This window comes from Leishmania major, chromosome 36 (assembly GCF_000002725.2).
Source record: "Leishmania major strain Friedlin complete genome, chromosome 36".
NCBI classification, from domain to species: Eukaryota; Euglenozoa; class Kinetoplastea; order Trypanosomatida; family Trypanosomatidae; genus Leishmania; species Leishmania major.
In genome coordinates this window covers 1,514,561-1,534,954 of record NC_007287.2, presented here as the reverse complement: position 1 = coordinate 1,534,954, position 20,394 = coordinate 1,514,561, and the positions used below count along the sequence as shown (strand labels likewise).

The window sequence follows — 20,394 nt, the reverse complement described above, 5'->3', positions numbered from 1 at the left end:
TGCCTCCAAGTGTCGCTGTGGCTCAACTTTTTTTTGCTCCTTCCGCCCTCTGGCAGGTGTCCATGCAACCTTAGACAAGCATTTATGGTAGGATACCGTAACGAGTGCGACAGAGAGGTGCACGGCACCACCCCTACGATGCATTTATGGACAGTCTACACACAAGCCATACATATGCATACACATGCACATACCCGGAGGCTCACGTACAGAAAAGAACGAACCGAGGCGGTGCAGCAGCTTGCGTTACCGCGCGCATGTGGAGCGGATAGTTTCCTCGCAGAAGAGGCGCATGTACGATTTTACCTCGCATTCCTCCTCCAGTGCCGCCAGCCGGCAGCTGTCGAGGGCGGCGATCACCATCGCCATCTTCGCCGTGTCCGTCGCCGAGTCATAGGTCTTGACACGTTTGATGTCGCACGCCTCCTTGAACTGCGCCGCCAGCAGCTCTGCGGCATACGTGATACACAGCTCGCCGAAGCTCGCGCTGTGCGACAGTTCTGTAAAAAAACCCGCCATCTGTCTCTTTAGCAAATGATCACGGCGTATCGTCTCCTCTTGCAGCGCCTCCTCCTCAGCGGTGAGGCGACGGTTAAGCAACCCATCGAGAATTTTGTCCTCGCTGCGGTCGCCAGCGCGGCGGCGCACTGGGCGACCGTCGGGGCGTAGCAGTGTGGTAGACCCGTGAGGAAACTCAATGATGTCCTCCGAGGACGTCGCAGACTGATCTGGCTCGTCGAGCAGCTCCTCGCCCTCGTCCGGCGGCAAGCGGCCCTTGCTCGTCTCCAGTTGCTTCGGCAGTGAAGCCAATGGGGAGATGCTCGCCCCACTGCGCGCGCGGGGCATAGGCACTAGAGAGGGATGAGATCGATGCACCCACTCGGAGACGCATGCGCGCCTCTCCATCCCGAGGGCAATGTCACGCAACAGGCTGCACAGGTCGACCGCGCGGACAATGCCGCTGACGCTGAAGAGGTGCGCCGGCCGCGCCGCAATGGCGCTATCCACCGCAGCTGCAGCACACGCTACAATACGCGGCACCGCCACCTCGAGCACCGCGCGCACCGAGAAAGCCTGTTCCACCTGACTCTGACTTTCCCCGTGCGCCGCCTCCAGCATCTCATGCTGTTGCTGTGCCTGCGCAAACGCGGTGCGGCCGTCGAGCGGCGGCGGCGGCACGGGCAGCTGCCGAACCTCCTCAGTCACCACCTCCTCCTCCAGTTCCGCGTTCACAAACGGCGACGCCTGCTGACTCACCTGCTCAGCCATCTTCGCCATCATCGACTCCATCATTATGCCCGTGAGGCCGGCGCGCCGCCCTCCCGTCCACCACGCCCTAAGAGTCGAGATGGGGCCGCTGCGACTCTTGGACAGCGCCGCGCTCTCGCGGCGACTCAGCAGGAAGACAAGCACTCGAACCATGTTCTTAATCGAGAGTAGCGAAATAGTGAGGCTGTGCGTGTAGGTGGTGGCGGCAATGCTGATGAGAGTCAACCGAAACACTCGTTGCCAGCCCCGCAACTTCGCCTCCCTGTCCGTCTCCGAGCGCAGTTGCTGGCGCAGCTCGTTCAGCCCAATGATTTGCTGGAGAAGCTGACGGGTGTGGCGCTGCTCAAGGCGGGTGGTGATTGTGCTGCGATCGTAACCTTGCACCATGTGCCCCGTGATCGCAGCCTGCACATCTGCCGGAGTATCCTTCTGCCAGGCGTTGACCACGTAATAGGCTCCCATAGCGGCAGCGAGCCACCGGCCGTACGACTGGATCTGCGCATCTGAGAGCGAGATTTCAGTGATACGGCTCATCAGCTGGTTCGGAAGGCTGTCCATCTGCCTGCACCTTCCTTCTTGTTGCTGCTTTGCTAGTCTAGTGTGTGTGTGTGTGTTCGGGGTCGAGGCCGATTTCTGTGTGTCCCGAGACGTTATCGGTGCTTTCGTCTATTTGTGTTGTGGTTGATCGCTCGCCTCTGTTGATACCTCTTCCGAACACCGTCGCCCCCGTGAACACGAGTGCGGGCCCAGGAGGGGGGAGGGAGTTGCTCCCTGCGGCCGCGAGCGAGGAGGTGGTGCCTGGGCGGCCCTTCTAACTGAAGTGAGAAGCGGAGGCGATAGAAGAGAGAGAGAGAGGGGCCCGCCAATGGATTACTAGCAAGGGATGCCCCGTACGGCCAGGATGTGCTTGCGGACCGTGCGACAACCCTTGCAGAAGACACGCAGAGACGCGCCTTTAATGTGTAGGAGTGAGCGGAACAAGTCCTCTGCCGGGTGTATGCAGGCGCAGCCGTCCTGAAGCAGGAGAGAGAGAGAGAGAGCAGAAAGCACAAGCGAAATCGAGCAGCGGAAGAGAAATAAGTGGGGATACGAATGCGTGTGTGAGTGGCACCACTTGACTGATAAGGAGAGAGCAGCTAAACGACCTCTGGATACGGTTGTTTTTGTTTTCCTGCTGGAGTGGCGCCAACGCGCTGTTGAAGGCTGAAAGGCGGCAAGATGAGAGGGAGATCGCAACGACGAGGTGGCTCTTCCAGTCCAGGTGCGCGCTACCCTTCGCGGGAATGCAGAGAAGTAGCCAATCAGTTGTCAGTGATGAGAAGGCGGCGCGCAGTAAAGTGACGCGCAGGAGTGGCATTAGCGAAAACTTCTCACCGATGATGCTCACTACCTCAAGCGCTCCGCAAACCGACAGGAAAGACGTACACAACGCGACACCAGTGTGTCTGTCGGTGTGTGTGGGGGGGGGGGGAGGGAAGGAGGGAGAGGGGAAGTGACTGTGTGACTCCGACATGCTTTTTATTCGATTCTCGCAGTAAAGGGCAAACGTGCTAGTGAGAGCAGCCGAGCAGCACCTCTGCTCCATCCGTCATCCGGCGGATCATCAACATGATAAGCTAAAGGCGCATCTAGGCAGCGCAAGAGAGAGAGAAGAGCTTCACTACACCTACTGTGCACAGCGCCCCCCCCCCCCTCCTCACCCTCCCCCCACCTTCAACAGTGCGGAAGGGGAGAGGTTTGTGAGGGTGCGAAGTGGAAGGGAAGTAAAGGAGGGGGAGGGAGGGAGTAGATGAGAGAAGAGCAGCACCGAATCCAGATACACGCCTGCTGAAACGAGACGGGCAGTCCTAGAGGAGGAAGAGGATCTGAAACGGTGGTGTGCCCAAGATGGTTCGAAACCTCCGGCTCTTAACTGTGTCTCATCGTTCATCCCCCCCCCCTGCATACCCTCCTTTGCCTGCACCGAGAAGTGCGAGAGGGAGGGAGGGGGGGGTAGAAGGCAGTGGCGTCACACCCGCCAACACACACGTACGCATCCACAGACATGTTCACAACTTGTCGAGACCCCGTAACTTAATGTCGAAGATCTGCATGCAGATGCCGCCATTCTTTACGTTGCCGGCCGGCTTGTCAGATTTAACGGGATGCTGGCGCATGACCGCCTCCTCCGCTACCTCAATGGACAGGATGCCCGTGGCTTCCTCAAGCCACGCACGGTGAACTCGCTGCACCTTCTCTCCGTGTACCACCGTGACACCCTCGGCGGACGGATCGGTAAAGTGCATCGGATATGTAGGCAAGGCAGCTTGGCGGCCGACAATTCCTGCGCCCTGCGCGGAGGCCGGGTCCACCCTCAGCAGAATCTCTTCCCCGTTCTCAATGTTCACCAGATACCGGTGCCACGGGCAGCGCAAACAGAGCAGATCCTCGATTTCCACAATGTCACCCTCACCTAATGGGCCAGCGGCGTGGTAGCAGGGACTATCGATGCACTTGAGCTCCTCTGGCCTGCCCGGCTTCGATATCAGCAACACCGTCACGTAGCGGTACGGATCCTCGAGCAAGAAGTGGGCTCGGTTGCGTTGCTGCCGCAGCCGCTCATACGACCAGCCTTCATATTGATGAATAGGCATCTGCGACAGGGAGACGATGCGAGAGTTCAGCAGGAATAGAAGAATGAAAAAAGAAAAGCACACACGTTATATTCCTATACGCGCGTACTTGTATGTGCACGCGCGGATCGGTTTGCGTGCGTACGCGCGATAGATCTCTACTATTTGCTCAGCCGTCATGAAGGGTGCCACACACAAGAGGAAGATACAACGCGAGGGCGGGGGCTGGGAGGGGGAGGGAAGCTCCAACAATCCTGCAGAGCGAACCCCAGTGAAGTGGAAGGCGGACAGCGGAAATAGACGCACGGGGTGTGGGTGAGAGGACGATGGGAGATTCGGAAAGGAGCACCACACAGAGGAGAGAGAGTGCATGTGTGTGTGAGGGAGACAGGGAAGAAGGCGGCTCCCCCAACCCCAGCCCACACACACCGATGCTGTGCACAGCATCCCATTCTCTTTGAACACCACCCGCAACGGCGCCCAGCGGATCACATAGCCAGAAGCCGAGCTACACACACACACAAAACGCTTTTGTTGGTGCTGCTGCTGTGCTTCCTTGCATTTTCTTTGCCGTTGTCCGGCTATAGTCGACAACGAGGTTGTGAATCGCACACAGACACAAGAAAAGAGCGACACTCACACCCGCACCGACTCCTCACACGAAGCTGCTCGTGAGACCGCTATATATACACGCGACGCAACGTCACGCAAACAACGAGGTCACAGAGACACTTTCAGCGTGCCCATTCCTCTGCCAGAGAGCAACACGTCAACGCCGCTCATGCACCCCGGCCCGTCGCAGGCCCCGCTGCGTGGTGCGCTGCAGGCGTAGACACACGCGTTGCAGCAATGTGCCGGCTCAGCCACCTGAGCGCGGTCCCTGCCCCAAACTCTACACACCCGCCCGCTTCGCCAGTCGCCGCCGGGTGCCGCCCCCTCGGGGGGGGGGGGGACACACTCAGGCTTCCCACCAGCCGGCAGCGAGAGGCCGGGTGGAATACGCTCAAGTCACGCGGACACTCTGCCTCAGCATATGGATGGCACAGTCCTGCCCACTGTCGCGGGCCGCTCCGACGCCACCTCATCCAGGACCTGACCGCCGACATCCGTAGCGGTGCATCGCTCTGTCCACCCCTACGCCGTAGGTGCTTGAACCTGCCACCACAAGAAGTGGTTTGGCATTGGCAGGGATATATGGCAGGGGTAGGGGGTCTGCTTGGCTTCCTCCCACGCGGTGTGTGTGTGTGTGTGTGTGTGTGGTGGGGGGGCTCTTGCACCCTGAGATACCACACTGATGTGTATCCCCGTCATCACGGCAAGCTCAAGGAAAGGAGGGAACAGATGCACAGCGCCACCACGCTCCTTCAAGAGTTAGTCGACAACCGAGGGTCGACAAAGATGGTAGAGAGCATCGTTGTCACTGCGCGCCGCAGGTAGCGCTAATACCGGAGCGTGTTCTCCAGTGACGTGCTCGAGTGGCGAAATAGTGCCAGTAGCTCAGGAATCCGAAAAGAAGCAGCGGGGAGGTCGGTGCTGGCCGTGCCCGCAAACGTGGCCAGTTCATGCGACGCCATGAGCGGAAGCTGCGTTGGTAGCGCGGCCGAGTCGCCCGCCTCGCCGCAGTCGCACCACACCGCGTCGTCTCCAAAGGCATCTACCACCTGATACACGCTTGCAAAGACGTCGGCAGCAAGAAACCTCCACAGCTTTAGCAGTAAACGCGCTGGCGACGCATCATAACGTGATCGCGCAATGCAAGTAAGTCCCTCCGCACTGGGAAGCCCGCCCTCGCGAAGCGCAGCAGAATCGATGTTCACTAGTGGCGCCGAGGCACTCGATGCGGTCACCGCACCTCCCTCATGCGCTTCGCTTGCAGGCGGCATCGGTGTGCTTGCCGCGGCGCGAGAAGCAGGCTCATCTATCTCGCCAGCGCTTGTCGCCGTTCCGGGACAAGACGACGATGCGCCGACCTTGCTAGACGTCAGCGTGGCAACGACACAAGAGGAGTCGATTGGACCCATCGCCGGCGGTGCAGCAGCTGAGTGCAAAGGAGGTGAGGGCGAGCGAGAGAAAATCAGCAACTTCTCGAGTGGTGTCCGTCGAGAGAGGCGCTGCTTCGTGTAGTGTATGTGCGAGTGGAGCTCTCGGAGCCACACACAGACGCCGGCAAACTTAGTCACCTACCCTACTCCGTCACACATGCGCTGCCACTGCCTAAGAGCAGACACAAAAGGGGAAAGAGAGAGGGAGGGAAGGACGCCAACGGCTGAAACGCACGCCCACTCGGCGATGGGAAGCGAGCAGAACGTAACAGGGGTGGGTGGGCGGGGTGAAAGCGACGGGCGAGAAGCAGGCGTGTGAGTGTGTCTGTCTCTGTCTTTTGATTAGTCGAGCCAGTTACTGTCAAGTACATGTTAAGAGCATGTGAAAGGAAGTCGTGTGTAGCGGTAGAGGAAGGAGCACCACGCTCCAACGCAAATCAAAAGAGAGATACACACACAAAAAAAAAAACAGAAGCGTCAAGATCGGCGCACGCATGCACAGAGCGCCTGCTGCAACAGCGAAAAATGCGAGACGTCTCTTCGTCGTCGTCGTCCCCCTCCCTCCTTATCGAGACACTGCGTGCTGTTGCTTGTGTGTTTTCCGTTACCAATTGCCGCAGGTGCTTCGCTTTCTTCCTCTTTGCACGTGTGTGTGTGTGTGTGTCTGTGTCTGCGCGGGCGCGCTGCGGATGCTGAGAGCTACTCCCGCCCCTTCCCTTCTCCACTTCCGTGTGCTCACTTCTCGACGATGTCTTTTACTCTTCGTTACCGTTGTTGTCAACGCCAGTGTGTGTTCGTCAGCTCCTTGCCGTGGAGGCCTGTGCGAAGAAGTGCGCGACAGGGGGGACACCAGAAAGGCGGCTCGTGTATGTTGGTGTTTTGCCACCTAAGCCATTTAGGTGCCAGCGGGATCTCGGAAGCGGGTGGGGAGGGGGGGGGGGCGAGGAAAGCGGAACAGCGAGAGAGGGAAAGGAGAGGTGCAATCCGAAGCGTGAGTAGCGGCAACGATGCGCTGCCTTGCGAGTTCAGTGACGAGGAAAAATGAGAAGAGCGTAAGAGAGAACAAACGAACAATACACGCGTATGCGTGTGGGGGCGGGTGTGCGGCAAGCGAAGCAGCCCGCCAACATGGAGGCGCTAGCAGCAACGGCGGTTGCCGGGAAGATCGTGCAGCCGTCGCACATTTTGTACACGCGACAGAATCCTCTGTGTGGCCACCACCACTTCTCTTTGATTAGGCGAAGCCGTTGCAGTTATAGCCTTCTGTCCCGCGGAAGCCGCTTTGCGTTCTCCAACCTCACCGCCGCTCCCAGCAGGCGGGGGTGCGAAACGGCGCTGGCGTCAGCAGCACTCACAGCAGAGACCGCAAAGCTGGAGGAGGGTGGGGGGGTTATGTTATGCCTTACCAATCACGACAGAATCACCGGCTGCACCTGAACAGAGGAAGACCACAAAGAACCCGAAAAAAAAAATGGTTCGCACAGAAATGCGATTGTCACGGTAGCGAGATGCACGAGGAAGCGGGGGCTGTGCGCTGGCGCACGCTACAACACGGAAAGCTGATGGTGTTGCAAAGAAGGGACAACACTGCGCGCCGACCGCGGGGACGAGCACACTCTTGCACCTTTCTCTATTCCTTGCCCTGCGCCTCATTCTCCGCCTCGTCCTTCTTTACCGCTTCTTCATCACGCGTCAAGATCTCCACATCCCAGTTGCTGTTGCTGAAGACATCGATATCGGTTGCAATCCTCATCGCCTTGCGCGCGATGCGCTCCGCATCATAGCCGTCAACGTCAATAAGCGCACGAGCCGCCGCCTTGGCATACGTGCCACCCGAGCCAATGGCGATGATGCCGTCAGCCTCCGGGGTGATTACGTTGCCCTGCCCGTCAATCTCCAACGTCTCTTCCTTGCTGCACACAATGAGGGATGCCTCGAGGCGGCGGAGGGCGCGGTCGGTGCGCCAGTCCTTTGCCAGCTCCACCGCAGCGCGAGACAGTTGCTCCGGAAAGTCGTTCAGCTTGTTTTCCAGCTTTTCCATCAACGCAAAAGCATCCGCCGTGCTGCCGGCGAAGCCAATCACAACGTTGTCGTTGAGCTTGCGCAGCTTGCAGGCGCTACTCTTCGCCACGATACGCTCGCCCAAAGTCACCTGACGGTCCCCAATAAGGATTACTTTGCTGCCTTTTCGCACGGAAAGAATGGTGGTGTGACGCGCCTGCACGGCGGCCCCCGTCACGAGGGACGTGGAGCGGGTGGCAAGACGACGGAACATTCTCGACTAAAGGATGTGTGTGTGGGAGGAGGAGGGTATAACGTGGAGTCGATTTGATTGTTGTCTGTGGCCACTGCTTCCTGTTCGAGTCTCTGTGCGCGCGCAATTCTCTCAAGCTGTGATCACTGCTTGAAGCTTGTATGTGTGTGTGGGGGGGGGGGTTGAGCAAGAGAGAAGTGGAAGGCATGCATGTGCATAATGGGTCGAGGCGCAAAAAAAGATAGACATCGAAGCACAGAGAAGGGGGAGGGAGGGAGGGGGGGGGAGCTGCAGTTTGACCTGAAGAGAGCTTTAGGGAATAGCCCCTTGTGCGCTGAAGTGAAGGGGTCAAGTGTTGCTGGCGCAACACTGGCTGTGTGCGCTCCTGCCTGGGATCCTTTTCCTTTCGCTTGACGACACCAATCACGCCGGGCCTCACCACTGCTCATACACAGCCGCTCAAGCACAGCCAGTTCAACAGAGTTCGAGATCATCTCGCCCGTTCCCACCGTTGGCGCTCGCAAGTACGCGTACCAGGCTACACGCTCGATGCACCGTCGACGGCGCCAGAGCGCCCTCAAGTTTGAACAGCGACGAGCACAAACTACAACAAACACTTGCAATCCGCCTTGCTGAACCCGTCGTCCTCGATGGGGATGGCACCTCATGTTTTCCTGCATTCCTTCGCCCAAACCTTCGTGTTCAGGAGAAAAAAACTGCATGCATACTTGTTTTCATGGCCGCTCGTTCAGAGTGGAGCAGGCAGCTGCAGACTCACACGCGTATCGACACGCGCTTCACAATGGGTCACACAGCACAAACCTACTACACCAAGCACACTATGAACGACATCGCTGTGATAGTGGAAAGGGCGGGGGCTCAAGGGGAAGAAGAGAAGACCTGGCGCAGAATCCGCCCACCTGACACACTGGAACCAATGAAACAAGACAAATCATGCAAGCTTCAACGGAGGCGACACCGCACCTCCTCCCCGGAGTCGCACGCATACGCAAAAAAAAAAACAGATACAGAACGTTACTTCTTCGTCACCATGAGTGCCGCCAGCCGTCTTCCTCACGCTTTTCGTACGCGTTTCTTTGTGATCCTGACGATGTTTCTGCGTTGGCAATGAAAGTACTGCGGTAAAATCCCACGACGAAAAAGTTCGGCGGGGGGTCGCTGCTACACCGACGAGAGGTTCGTGGAGACTCGCAGAGAGAGCGAGAGCAGATGCAGGCGCACACACTTGTGCGCCTGCGAGCGCACCACGGCCACAGAAAGAGGCGAAGAAAGCAGAACCTGCAGAGGGCAGTGCCAAAGAATGAACACCGAAATACACACACACACACACACACACACACACACACACACACCGCGCGACAACCGTGGTAATAGGGATAGAGAAAGAGAGGAGGGGAGGAAAACGAGGAGAAAGGGAAAGCGGCCTGTGGAGCACAGAGATAAACGGGAGACATAGAGGGAGTGTGTCCGCCGCGTCTGTTGCCTAAACGTGTGGGGGCTGCCTTCGCTTTCCATCCGTTTTCATACCTGGCCGCCGTCCTCTCTCCCAACCTCACCGCTGCCTACCGCTTACCTTCTTGCTTATTCTGCTCACAACCGAAGCAAAAAAAAAAATGAAAAAGATGTGGCGAGCGAGGTGCGCCGAAAAGAGATGGAAGGCGCTCAAGAGGGGGAGAAAGGGTAGTGGCGGACGGGCGGGTGGAGGAGAGCAGAAGAAGAAGGCAGCATACGTTTAAAGTGTTCGATCGTTGGCGATTTTCAGTTATTTTTTTTTTCCTGTTCGTTTACTCTGTGTGTGTGTGTGTGTGTATATGTATGTGCCTTGCTGTGTTTGGTGGTGGTGTCCTTCCATTTCCGGTGGGCCCTTTCGGCTCAATATGGTTTGCACGTCACGCTCTCTCTGGTCGACCCCTCGTGGCAATGGCCAAGGCAACTGAGACAAGCAAAAACGAGGTGCGGTATTACACGAGCGCATCCACCGCCGCCCCCCCCCCCTCTACATACGCAGGCACCCAGCAGGAGAAGCCACGCTCGCTCGCTCGCTCTTCCTCTCTGTCCTGGCAGCGACCTGCCGTCGCCGCCTTCGAGTCGCCGCTTCCCCTCTAACCGGCGCTACACGAGAGGCATGAGAGAAGGGGGATAGATACAGCAACCGGGTGTCAGCCAAAGGAGCCGAAAACGAAGAGAGAAACGTACAGCAAGCAGGCCCATGGACCAGCACAAAGAATGCAGGCAGGTGCACCCACACGACATCGTCCTGCCATTCCCTCCCTGTCGTGTCCCCGCACGGCAACGGATACCAATAAATAAACGCCGACACCGTCGCCCAAGTCATCCACACGCACGCACGCATGCACACGGCCACACCAGCACCACCTGGTTTGACACTACAGGCGCTCGTCTGTGAGTGGGATCGTGTACCGGGAGAACATCGGGTGTTCATCTAGAAAGGTGTAGAGCTGCTCCCAGAACTTCGAGGCAAGTGCGATGTGCACCTGGTCCTTGAGCAGGTTACGCGTCAAGGCAAGACTTTGCACATTCCACTCACGGCACTGCGGGGGCACCTTGTCCTCCTCGAAGTACGCTAAGAAGGCCCGAATGCGCGAAAAGAGGCGGCTCGGGTCCCGCGACTGCGGCTGCTCGTGTGGGTACCAGCCTTTCAGCTGCCACAGCTTGCCCTCTACGATGCAACCGCACACGTGCGACCAATCGTCCACCTCGTCCTGGTCGTCGACGACGCGAAACTGGCGAAAGGCGACGTGATACTTGTGTGGGTCGTGGAAACTGCCAGGCTTCACTATCACTGAGCGCGGCTTGGAGTCGCGGATGTTGACGACGCCGGTCTCGCGATCAACGTACAAGGTAGCGGGATCGACGTAGGCGCCGTGCTCTAGGAACTGCTTGATATTCATGAGCTGCAGAGGAGCCGTGGCAGCGGAGGGAACGAGGATGATCGGCATGAAGTCTGGCTTCCGCTGCACCGCCGTGCTCGGTGACATCGCCTCTTGACCTAAAAAACCGCCATAAAGCGGGGCTGTGCCGCGTGGCAGCACCGGCGCCTCCTGCCGACGTCTGCGAGCACCGTGGCGGCCATTCATCGCCGATCCATCGGCCTCTTGTTCGGCCTCATCGCGCTGCTTCAGCAGCAGTGGCTGAAACGTCGTCTCCGTGATCTCCCGCTCACCGAGGAAGGTTTGGTAGAAGCTCGGTTTTGCGTGACACGCCTCCTCTAACGTCATTTGTGGAAGGAACAGCGACGGGGCAGCCTCGATAAATCCTCTGTCGAGCTCGCGGAGCTGCGCAAAGAAGTCCGCCTGGTCTCCGGCCAGAGATAGAGGGGGCAGATAGGAGTCGGCCGTGTACTCCGCCGCGGGCTGCAGCGGATCCGTACTTATCATGGCGGCTGTCGCGTCGATTGCGTCGAACCAGACCGTGCGCACGGCAGTCTCGCTCGCCGCGGGGGACGATGTCGTCGCCATTATGCACCAAGTTGAAACGTGACTTGGGCTTGCGTACGTATGCCCCGGTGCACTGCCTGATGACTCGAGCCCACGCGAATGGGAACACTCACGCGCAGGAGCTCACACACATACACAAAAACGTAGCACCTACAAGAATGATTGAATTACGTCTATGGAATAGGACGAAGCGACGGAGAGAGGGAGAGAAGAGAGAGGTGCGCGAGCGGGGTGAAGGGCAGCGGTCGGTTTGCCACCGCGTCGGTGAAATGGGTTACGCAAATCCAGGGAACAGCTGCAGGAAGAGCGGCTGCTGCAGCACCTGCAGTCGAGGTGTCGAGTTGCTACTCAGGGGAATGCAAGACGCTCTGATTTGTGAAAAAGGGTGCGCCTCCTCTTCCACTCGTTCGGCACGCACGCACGCACACGCACACACACACATACGTACAGGCAGAAGAATGTGAAGTCTTCATCAAGCACGGCACCAAGATAAGCGCCACAAAGGGCTTGGGACCAGTCAGAACGCCTCCGCTCGCTGGTGACTCTAGGCAGCACGTATGAAATCGAGGATGCCTCTCCTGTCCTTTGATGTGCCGTGTGGTCTCCTGCTCTTGCCGTTACTTTTTTTTTCGGTTCTTAAGCGTTTCCTTTGTGTTGTTGTTGGCCCGGGCTGTTAGCCCTTGCAGCAGAGCGGGTATGTGTATGCGTGCCGAGGTGTAGGGAGAGAGGAGGGATGGAGGCAGTGCGCGTGGGTGGAAAACAGACACGGATGCGAAAAGGAAGCGAGGAGGCAGAGGCAAAAAGGCGTTTCTTGTTGTTGTTGCGTTCACACCCGATCAAGCGCTGCAGACGTGTCCTCCCCCCTCACCCTTCCTCCTCGCAGTATGAGGTGAGGCGCACAGCGAAGCAGTGCTGAATCACGAAATTGGACGAAAGAGGGAGAGGGGGAAGGGCAGTAGGCAACAGCCAGAGAGCCCTTGCTGCCGTGGGCCTGCAAGCTCCACCAATACATAGTGGCGAAGGACATGAGGCAAGTATTGCTTTCTGTATCTTCAGCGTCACATCACAGTGACCTCTGGTGACACCGTCTAGTTTCGTTGCGCCGACTTTGCAGAAAGTGAAACGGGGCGAGAGGAAGTAGAATGGAGGAGTGCGGGGAAGCAGACAGGCGCGTGCATCTGACAGGCAGCAAAACAAAGCTCTATCGTGTTCTCCTTTCTCTGCATAGTTTGGCACCGTCACCGCGCCGCATCGCTTGATGCGCAGCTGGCCTATCGCCACAGAGAAGCGGTGCATGCGCGAGCGAGAAGGGGAAGCGGCGCACCAGCCAATGTATAGGAAGAGGGGTGTCAGAGAAAGATCGTAAAAGACGCAGGTGACCGAGGAGAAAGAGGGTACGAAAGGAGGCTGAAGGCGAGAGAGGGGGGATGGCGCACACGTCATCTAATATGGTCTTCCTTCATAACCCCCTTCGCCCTCAATCGACGTGTAATGGGATATGCGTGTGTTCGCTGATTCTGTGAATAGTCAAAGCCGTGCAATGTGCCGTTGTACGCACATATTTCGAAAAAAAAAGCGTACGCTGTGCGATAGCTTGCAGTTCGCAAGCCGGTGGTGAGAACCACACGCACGCACCTCGAAGAGCACTCTGGACTACGCGGGCGTCGCACACCGGAAGGATCCGGGGAGGCACAGAAGGGAGGCACAAAACGAGCTAAAGCGATTCATTTCACACAAACCGCGAAAAGATCAAGAAGCCCAGGCCAAGCGCTGCGATGAGCACAAGCGCCATGACAATGGTGCGGCTCTGCTGTCTTCGCTGCACAGCCTCCGCGGCGCGCAAAGCGCGACGCATCTCACGCGCGCGTCGTCGCTCGATGTCCTCCAGTACGCTGTAGTACCCAGGTTTGCTGCCGGCGACGGGATAGGGTTTGATGCGCTCTCGTAGTTTACCGAACTTTGCAGCCTGCGCAGCACCGCCACTAGTGCCTGACGCCATCACAGTGTTGGAGGGTGTGTACGATGCGGCCACAGGTCGCACGCCAGGCAAAGGGTGCGCCGGCACCTGCAGCTGCGCCAGCTCGTCCTCCGCATCACCACTTTTTTTCACCATTCGATCCGTCTGCGTCCTATCGTTCTAAAGCGTCTCTGTGTCTGGTGGTGATGATAGGGAAGCTTCTCAGCGGCGCACAGACAAGCGTAAACGGCGCCCTTTGCAGAACAAGAACAATCATATATGTTTCTCTATCAGAGTGTGCGCACGTAGTCGATATCTGCCTTGATCGTGTTCTCTGCTGCTGCTGTTGTGTGTGTATGTGTGTGTGTGTGTGTGTGTGTGTGCCCGATGATCTACGCTGGGCGGGGATTAGAAGCGAAGCAGCAACAAGAGAAAAAACGGGGTGAAACCTACCGAAGACATGCGTGGAAAAGTAACGAAAGAACGAGCGAGTGAGAGAGAGAGAGCGGAAAGAGAAGCACCCAACGAGAGATCACGTGACGGACGGATAGTGGGGGAAGGCCGTCGGTGTCGATGACCCAGAGAGCGAGGGGAGAAGGGGCGTGGAAACAAGAAGAGGGGTGAGGGGCATCACGTGGCAGCGACAGAGCGAGTCGGGGGGGGGGGGGCGGTCGCTGCAACGCGCGTCATCGCGACATATCATGCTAAGCGCACCTCTACCGTGTGTTTCCAGCATTGGCTTTCCCGTGGCGCGATGAATAGTGGACCAGGCATCTCTTTGCATCTTGTAGACGCCACGGTCCTCGACGTCGGCCCTTTTCATGCCCTTGCTGATGCGAACGGTTTCATACGTTAGCATTTCGCTGCATGTGGGTGCAAAAAGGGTGGGGATCGGTGAACAGCGAATAGAGACTAGAGTGCGGACGCGGCAGCAGCAGCGGCAGCACACTGGTGAGAAACGAGAAAGAGCCACCGAATCATCACTGATGCGTGCCCCTTGTAGTTCCAAGCAAAACACTTCTGTCGTACATCCAAAGGCGCTGAGAGCGCGCGCGGGTGTGAAGGGAGGAAAGCGAGGGCGGAGGGTGAAGGGGGCAACAAGAGGCGGGGAGGTGAGTGACAGCCAAGTGCACTCAGAGAGAAACACAAACAGACACAGTACATCGGCTGGGCATGGGAAAGCCAGCGAATAAGAAAAAAAAAGAAGAGAAGCAGAAGCGGTGATCTCGTGGTGAAAAACGTGAAGGGCTCGGGGAGGAAAGGTACAACCACGCAGCACACACGCAACGAGCACAAACCGAAAGACGGTTTGGCGACGCCGTAAACTGGCTGGGCTTGGACACAGCGGAAGAGTAAGATGCAGGGCAGGTGGTGGACGCACGCAGCGTCGCACTGCTCGCGGCTTTCCTTTGGAAGCGGTATTGTGCGTCTCGTCCCAAACCGCGACTACTGCGGCGGATCGGCGCAAAGAGCAAGCGGACGCAGCGAGTTTTAGGGATGTTACGGCGCCGTCACGGGGTCTGAAGAATACCCCAAGACAGGTGCCGGTGCCGGAAGAGTCGAAGGTCGCAGGGTCTGCAAGGTGGAGTTTCGCTGCGGGATGGAGTAGGTACCCGTGGCAGTCAAGCAGTATTTGTTTGGGTGTAACAAGGAAAAGGCACTGGCCAGAGGCGATGCACTCCGCAGCGACAACATGTTCCCGCTTGCCAGGAAACTGGCCTTCGCGGTGGATAGGGCCATCGCTGGTGTTTAGTGTCTCGCATGCGAGGACCCCGGCGACAGAAACCTGCTTGAGATTGGCTCGAAAAACATGGAAGGGGTCAACGACGACAGGGAGGAGGAGGCAACCGCGACAGCTTCGACGGCGGAAGTGTGGGGGCGTGCTCATGAGCCTCCGAAACTGCAGCGTTGCCGTGCAACCAGTGCACCCGGATGTTCTTCTGGCATGCATTCCGAAGGCCACTGCGCCGTCCCATACGACCATACGGACGACGGGGGCACGCAGATCTGCAAGGCTGCACACCCAGCGCCTTGTTCGCCCCCCAGCACCTCAGCAGAGGCGTGGGGTCGAGCCCCGTAGGCGGTACCGACTGTGGCGCCTGCGTTCACCGTCATGGACGGACGAAAGGCATTGCCATCCTTTAGCGTCATTTGAGCACTGTCCTCGGCCGATTCCGTCGCGCACTCCTCCACACCGTGTCAATCCCCCTGCGAAGGAAATAGGACCGCGGTGGGGATCATAGGCGTGTGTACCTCCTCAGTCGGCGGCGGCACCATCGGTTCTGATGCCTCACTGCTGATCGGAGGAACGGCGGAGCTACTCGGCTCAGGTGATTGAGCTCCTTGCCCCGATAAATCTGTCGGCGAGCTGAAGCTGAAGCTATTCCGTGCGGAGTTCGTTTGGTAGGTCCCGCGGCGACGCAGTTCCTCGCCGAGCATCATGGACGTGACAGCTGTGGCCGACGGCGGCGCGGCGGTCGCAGTTGCGCCTTGCACGTCGCGCGGTTTAGGTCTCGAGAAGATGGGCACGCCAGGCTCTGTCGCTCTCTGAGCCGACGTCGCTTCTGTGTCCAATGCCGTGCTCACGCATGGGGGACTGCGTGCTCTGGGTAGACGCCGCTGCGCCCCGTGCGTCGTCGGACACGGCGGCGGTTGGGGCCGCTGCGGTGGCGCTGCAGGAACCAGTCGCGCGGCAATTCGGCCACCACTCCTCGGGCTTTCCACGCCTGCAGCGCCGTCGCCACCTTTGCCCGCTGCAGCCACGGAGGGGGCACAACCTACAGAAACTGGAGGCAGTCGGGTGGTCGAAGGGAGGGCCGAGCTCCCAGCGCGCTCCACCGGGCTTTGCCGTGACACACTCCCGCTTTTCAGCTCCTCAGATTCCTCCCCCTCCGGCGTCAGCACTGCAGCCCGTTGCGCGGCGTCCTCGGACTCGTCAAGCACATGAAAGCGCACCACCAGCGACGTCACGACGCGCGCCAGCCCACTCCACTGCTGCCGAGCCACTGTGTCGTCCAGGGTGTTGAGCAGGAACGAGTAGAGAGGGGCAGCAGAGGCGTAACTAGCAGTGCTGGAGTCGTCCTTCGAGAGCCCTACTACCACTGAAGCAGCCTCGGGCCGCGCAATGGCGATGGGGCGGAGCGTGTCAAACGCATGGCTGCGACCCGGCAGGGAGCGCAGCAGCCGCAGCTGATCCCCTGTGAGAGCGACGGTACTCTTGGGGAGGTCTCCATAAATGGTGCTCGCAGCGTCCCCGGCAGCGGCGGCGTCATTGTCCCCCGAGCCACCCTCGCCCTCTTCGTCGTCGCCAAGCGCAGACGCGGGAATGGTCGCTGCCGACCGTGCATGCCCATCCTCTGCGCCGTCCTTGAGAAACTCACTGCATTGCAGACGCTTGGTGCGACGCTGGTGCGCCTCTGCATCCTGGGCTTCAAAAAGCCGGCGGAGCAGTCCGTTAACCCACCGATCCCCGTCATCGTCGTCGCTGTCGTCGTCGTCGGTGCCGTTCGCGCCCGCCCCTCCCTTGAGCGATTGCAGCTGTGAAGGCGCCATGCCGAGAAACGCCTCAATGTCGGACAAGGAGTCCTCCGCTGCAGCCATGAGGTCCTTTCCTGCCAATGTCCTCTTACTGTCACTGCTGGTGCTGTCATGCGTCGACTTGGAGCGTGCTCGCAGCAACGCCTCCAGGGTCATCTCCGTGGTGACGACGCCTGCGCCCTCCACGTCCTCGGCGACGGAGGCAGAAGCCATAGAGGTCTTCGCGGCGGCGCGCCCCGAGAACGATGCCGCCGACACAGCAACAGATCGCTTCTTTGGCAACAACGTGTTCGGTGCCACCACTGAAGTGCCCCGAGGGGCCGCGGTCAAGCCCGCTGGGGGCGCGCCGCACCGCCTCGGGAAACTGATTCGAGCCAGCTTCGTCATCTCTGCCTCGTGCTTGCATCGCAGCGTCGCCGTGCCCTTCATTGGCCGCCGCCCTGGCGGGACACCTATGTCGCCGAGAGGTAACATCCACATAGTCTGGATGTGCCCCACGAGGAGCGAGGCCAGCAGCCAGGTGAAGGTGGTGTGCTGCTGTCGCTTCTGCCGCTTCGACCCCTCCAGGTGTGACACCGGACCACTAAAGACTCCCTCGGGCGTGAACCAGAGCGGCGAGGTGGGACAGTGAACTAGCAGTGGCGGGTAAAGGCCGCCACACGACTGGACCGCAAAGAGGTGTGTCAGCTCCTGGTAGCAGTCGGCCACGCTGGCGCCGTCGGGCGTGCCCCAGTCTTCCGCCTTTTCGATCAGCCCAGCCTTCGCGTAGAATCGGCGCAGTTCCCGCACGAGGCACATGAGTGTGTAAATGCTGAACTCGCACGTCGAGTCATCTTTGCCTGTTGCAACGGCACCGGCTGTCGTGCCAGAGCGCCGTGCCGCGGCCTTCCTTGACGACGACTGCTTCTGCGAAAGCAGTATGCCGCGCGGGTGGGAGCTGCGGCTGTGCGTGAAGGCCTCGACGGTGACCCACGTGGATGCCTGCGGTGACGCCTCCATGATCACATTCACCCACGTCAGCAACAGCTGCTCCAACCGCCGCCGCGCCTGCAGTATCATCGAGTATGGGATCTGCAACAGCGCTCGCTGATCTCGACTGCGCGTCAGTATTGTGGCAGCCAATTCCTCCTCCGCGCTTAGCAGGGCACGAGCAAGCGTCCAGATGGGGCGCGGCACCGCCGGGCAGGGCTTCGCGGGACGAAACGTCTTAGCCACGCGTTCCCACCGCATCGCCCACTTGCCGGACTGCGCCGTCTTCAACCGCTCCATCTGAAGCATCAGCTGCAGCGCCTCAATCTCCACGGCGTGGCTTTCCAGCACCTGCGCGTGCAGCGTGTCTCGCTCGAAGACCTCCTGCACGTGCTTGCGACGCTCGCTGGCCAGTTGGTCTTGTAACCCTTGCAACGCGGTGGCGTGCTTGCGCGCGGCGTAGTCGCGGTCTGCCGCGACGTTCAGCAGGCGCCGCTGCACCGCCTCGACCTTGGAGCGAAGAGCGAAGCGGCGCCAGCGCAGGAAAATAGTCTCCTCCACATGGCGGTGGTTCCGCTTCACCAAGTAGCGTTCCAGGACACTGCGACTCGCGCGGCGCTGCCGAGTGTAGGTGCGCCACACAGTGAAGACGGCTTGTAGTTCTGCCTGGTGTGCACGCCGCTGGAAGAGGTGAACGGCTAGTTGACGACGTGCCATGGCGTTCTGAAGATTACGAACGCGTTGGCACACGGACGCCTTCTCCAGGTGCTCTAACGTCACCTCCTCTGTCCAAAGTCGAAGCGACGCAAAGTCGCGACGGCTGGCGTACTCGTTCGTGCGAGGCGGAAACGACGTCGTCGGATCAGAGTGGGTCGCAGTGCCTGACAGGAGAGAGGAGGCATGCCCAAGCGTTCTGTGCACAATCGCGTTCGTCACAGCAGCATCCCCGAGGCTGCCGCTACGCTGCGCACCACTCCGTTCGTGCCCCATCGCAATGGACTGAGAGCTAAAGACGGCGTCGAAGATCGGTTGGCGCAGCTTCTCGCGCCACAGCTCCGACACCGCTGCATCGGCGCAGAGCACTTGGTTGAGCAGGTAGCACGCGACAGCGGTCATGAGTCTGTGCGGCTTCGCCTCGCGCGCAGCCGGCGATCCTCCCGCGCCTGCGATCGCTCTGGCCTGGGCCTCTTCGCGAATTCGGCGAGGGCCGTACGCGGTGAGAAAAGTTTCGTCGTGCGCCACGGAGGCCCAGTGAATCTCTGACTTGAAGCCGCTCGACTCGTACGCTTCCGGAAACCCCAGCGCGCATGGCAGCGACGCGGCAGACGCGGCGCTTCCATCGGCAGTCACAGTGCTGCTCGATTTCAGCCCTAGCGATGATAGAAGAGCCGCGTCAGTGCGGGTGGTGGGATCGGGCACAGACCGGTCATTCGCTGCTGTTGCTGCATAGCCGCTGGCACGCTCTGAAGCATCCGTGAAGCCTTCTGTGGGCGAGGATGTGACGAAGGGCGGCATCACTACTCCGGGTGTGCCGGACAGCAGCGCTCTGAACTGCGCCTGCAGCCGCGATTCGCGGGAGCGCTCCTCACGAGCGGCGGCGGCGTGACTTTTCTGTACCATGAGTGCGCAGGCGGCAGTCGACTGAGCGAGGCGATGCTTGAGGTGGGCGTCCTCCTTAGCACACCGATTCAAAACCGGTGCATCATTGGACAGCAGCATCACGTGCCGCGCCTGCGTCACGCGCTCCCGCGACGTCATGCGCGCACCAAGGCTAATCTAGGCAAGCAGCGAAGGCGCTCTTTGGATGCGCGACCTGCCTCGTTAAGGCAAAGCAGAGGCGGGCGCAAGAAGACAAGGAACGCAGGGAGAAGAGCGTGGGAACGCGCAAGCGCTCTTCTCTTCACATGCTCTGTTGCGATGATGAGAGAGTTGCAGGAAGTGAAGTCGGAGAAGAAGAACAAAACTGCCGACGTGGCGCGACCCCAGTCGAGGAGGGTGTGCATGTGTGTGTGCGTGTGAAGGTTGAGTGAGGGTGAGCAGATGCGCTCAGCACGGATAATAACAGAGAAAGTGGCAGGAGCGGAAGCAGTGAGATCAGCACCGTCAACGATGGGGACTAGTGTGAAGAGCGAACCTGACAGCTAGTCAAAAAGCAGCAACGTCCATCTTCTGTCTTTTGTATTCGTTGGGCTTTATACTTTGCGTGTGTGGCGCCGATGCAATGTCGCAGTCACCTTTCATGCGTCTACTGATTCAGTATCTTTTTTTCGATTCT

General features: G+C 59.3%; 5 protein-coding genes and 1 non-coding gene across 6 annotated transcripts; all 6 read right to left on the bottom strand.

Moving 5' to 3' along the window:
- Window positions 1–246: 246 nt before the first annotated feature.
- Window positions 247–1,827, bottom strand: LMJF_36_4010 (conserved hypothetical protein; the record flags this gene model as incomplete). The annotated part of the gene is made up of 1 exon (XM_001686932.1): window positions 247–1,827. One exon carries the CDS (start codon window positions 1,825–1,827, stop codon window positions 247–249), a length of 1,581 nt encoding a protein of 526 aa, XP_001686984.1.
- A 1,490-nt stretch (window positions 1,828–3,317) lies between these two features.
- On the bottom strand, window positions 3,318–3,902 carry LMJF_36_4000 (conserved hypothetical protein; the record flags this gene model as incomplete). The annotated part of the gene is made up of 1 exon (XM_001686931.1): window positions 3,318–3,902. One exon carries the CDS (start codon window positions 3,900–3,902, stop codon window positions 3,318–3,320), a length of 585 nt encoding a protein of 194 aa, XP_001686983.1.
- Window positions 3,903–5,323: 1,421 nt separating this feature from the next.
- Window positions 5,324–6,061, bottom strand: LMJF_36_ncRNA1. The gene has a single exon (XR_002461157.1). It is a non-coding gene (non-coding RNA).
- Window positions 6,062–7,553: 1,492 nt separating this feature from the next.
- LMJF_36_3990 (hs1vu complex proteolytic subunit-like) lies at window positions 7,554–8,198 on the bottom strand (the record flags this gene model as incomplete). The annotated part of the gene is made up of 1 exon (XM_001686930.1): window positions 7,554–8,198. One exon carries the CDS (start codon window positions 8,196–8,198, stop codon window positions 7,554–7,556), a length of 645 nt encoding a protein of 214 aa, XP_001686982.1.
- Window positions 8,199–10,585: 2,387 nt separating this feature from the next.
- On the bottom strand, window positions 10,586–11,677 carry LMJF_36_3980 (conserved hypothetical protein; the record flags this gene model as incomplete). Its single annotated transcript, XM_001686929.1, has 1 exon — window positions 10,586–11,677. The coding sequence occupies one exon, from the start codon at window positions 11,675–11,677 to the stop codon at window positions 10,586–10,588; it is 1,092 nt and encodes a 363-aa protein (XP_001686981.1).
- Window positions 11,678–15,812: 4,135 nt separating this feature from the next.
- Window positions 15,813–19,877, bottom strand: LMJF_36_3970 (conserved hypothetical protein; the record flags this gene model as incomplete). The annotated part of the gene is made up of 1 exon (XM_001686928.1): window positions 15,813–19,877. The coding sequence occupies one exon, from the start codon at window positions 19,875–19,877 to the stop codon at window positions 15,813–15,815; it is 4,065 nt and encodes a 1,354-aa protein (XP_001686980.1).
- Window positions 19,878–20,394: the final 517 nt, after the last annotated feature.